This window comes from Parus major, chromosome 1A (genome assembly GCF_001522545.3).
Source record: "Parus major isolate Abel chromosome 1A, Parus_major1.1, whole genome shotgun sequence".
Taxonomy (NCBI): Eukaryota; Metazoa; Chordata; class Aves; order Passeriformes; family Paridae; genus Parus; species Parus major.
In genome coordinates this window covers 606,956-608,475 of record NC_031773.1, presented here as the reverse complement: position 1 = coordinate 608,475, position 1,520 = coordinate 606,956, and the positions used below count along the sequence as shown (strand labels likewise).

Genomic DNA, 1,520 nt, shown 5'->3' with positions numbered 1-1,520 from the left:
TTTTTCCCAAATTTATTCAACCCTCAGATCCAATTTAGGGCCTTTGTAAAGCAGAAACTTAAAAAAAGAAAAAAAATTGCTTTGGAAGGAAAATTAAAATAATTTGGGATTTTATTTGAACATGGAATTTGAAGGATTCTGAGGGAAACTCCAAGAATTCTTTGGAAGCAACGATTTTAATTGGAAAAAAATCCCAATTAAATTCTCCTCCAGAATATTTGGTGTGGAAGGATCAGAATGGGATTTTTGGTGCTTTTTTGCCCACCTGGAATCAGAATCTTTAATGAGATTTTGGGATTGTGAAATTCAGGAAGCTCCAATTTCCCAGCAGGAAATCCTTGGAAATAAAAGGGAATAAAGGAAAAGATTCCAGGAGGAATTTTGCTTCCAGTTAGACCCAAACTGATTTATTTTTTTTTTTTTTAAGGATGATTTGGAACAAGCACTGATCATTCCCTAAAAATCCATCTCACTTTGGCAGGAATGGAAAATTCTGGTTTCTTCCCAATCCAGGTTTGTTTTCCAGCCTTTTGGCCAAACAGCTCTACAAATTATCCCATGAAAAGAGGATTTTTGGGACTGGTATAGGAATATTTGGGCAAAAATAAAAACCAAAAAACCCTTTTAATTTGTGTTGTTTGAGCACAGAATTTTGAGATTTAAAAGGAGAAATTTTAAGGCTTTGTCGTAATTAAAAATTCTGGGATTTAATGGAGCTGAAAGTTGTTAAAATTCAGGAAAATTTGAATTTATGAGAATTTGTGGGTTTGGTTGTGCTGGTGGCTAGATCAGCTCATCCCAAAATTCCAGGGGTATGGAAAAAACTTGGAAAGTGGAAATTTTCTGGGTTTGAGGATGGAATTACGACTTTCCAAGGGCAAGAGTTCCCAATAAAACCAACAAGTTTGTTTGAGGAGTTTCTCCACATCAATAAAATGCAGATTTTTTTGCACTTAAGGAATAAAAAAACCCCTCATTTTATACCCACACTTTGAATCCCTTCAGAAAATCAGGAATTCAGCAAGGAAAAGTGTCCAGAATTCCCTGAATCCCTGGGTGCAAAAAGCAGCTTCTGGCTGAGCACAGAAGCCTGGAAAACTCAGGAATTAGTCCAAGGAAAATGTTGATTTTCCTTCTTTTCCAGAGTTTTCACCTTGGGATTCCTGTTTTTCCTTCACCTTGGAATTCCTGTTTTCCCTTCACCTTGGAATTCCTGTTTTTCCAGCGGTTCCACTCACCAGGGTGAAATCCCAGTGTGGGCCTGGAGTCAGGAATGTGAAGGAGCTGCCTCGTCTCAGAGGGTACCTGTGAACAGAAAAAATTTATTATTATTATTATTATTATTATTATTATTATTATTATTATTATTATTATTATCATTATCATCATCATCATCATTCTCATCTTAGAGGGTACCTGTGAGCAGAAAAAACTATTATCATCATTATTATTATTATTATCATTATTATTATCATTATCATTATTCTCATCTCAGAGGGTACCTGTGAGCAGGAAAATAA

General features: G+C 35.3%; 1 protein-coding gene across 1 annotated transcript in view; it reads right to left on the bottom strand.

Annotated features, from left to right (window-relative positions):
• Window positions 1-1,520, bottom strand: part of NET1 (neuroepithelial cell transforming 1) — a 53,364-nt gene that overhangs the window by 27,638 nt on the left and 24,206 nt on the right. The window contains exon 2 of the mRNA XM_015629102.3: window positions 1,239-1,305. Within this exon, the coding sequence (XP_015484588.1) occupies window positions 1,239-1,305 (67 nt within the window). The remainder of the gene's footprint in view (window positions 1-1,238; window positions 1,306-1,520) is intronic.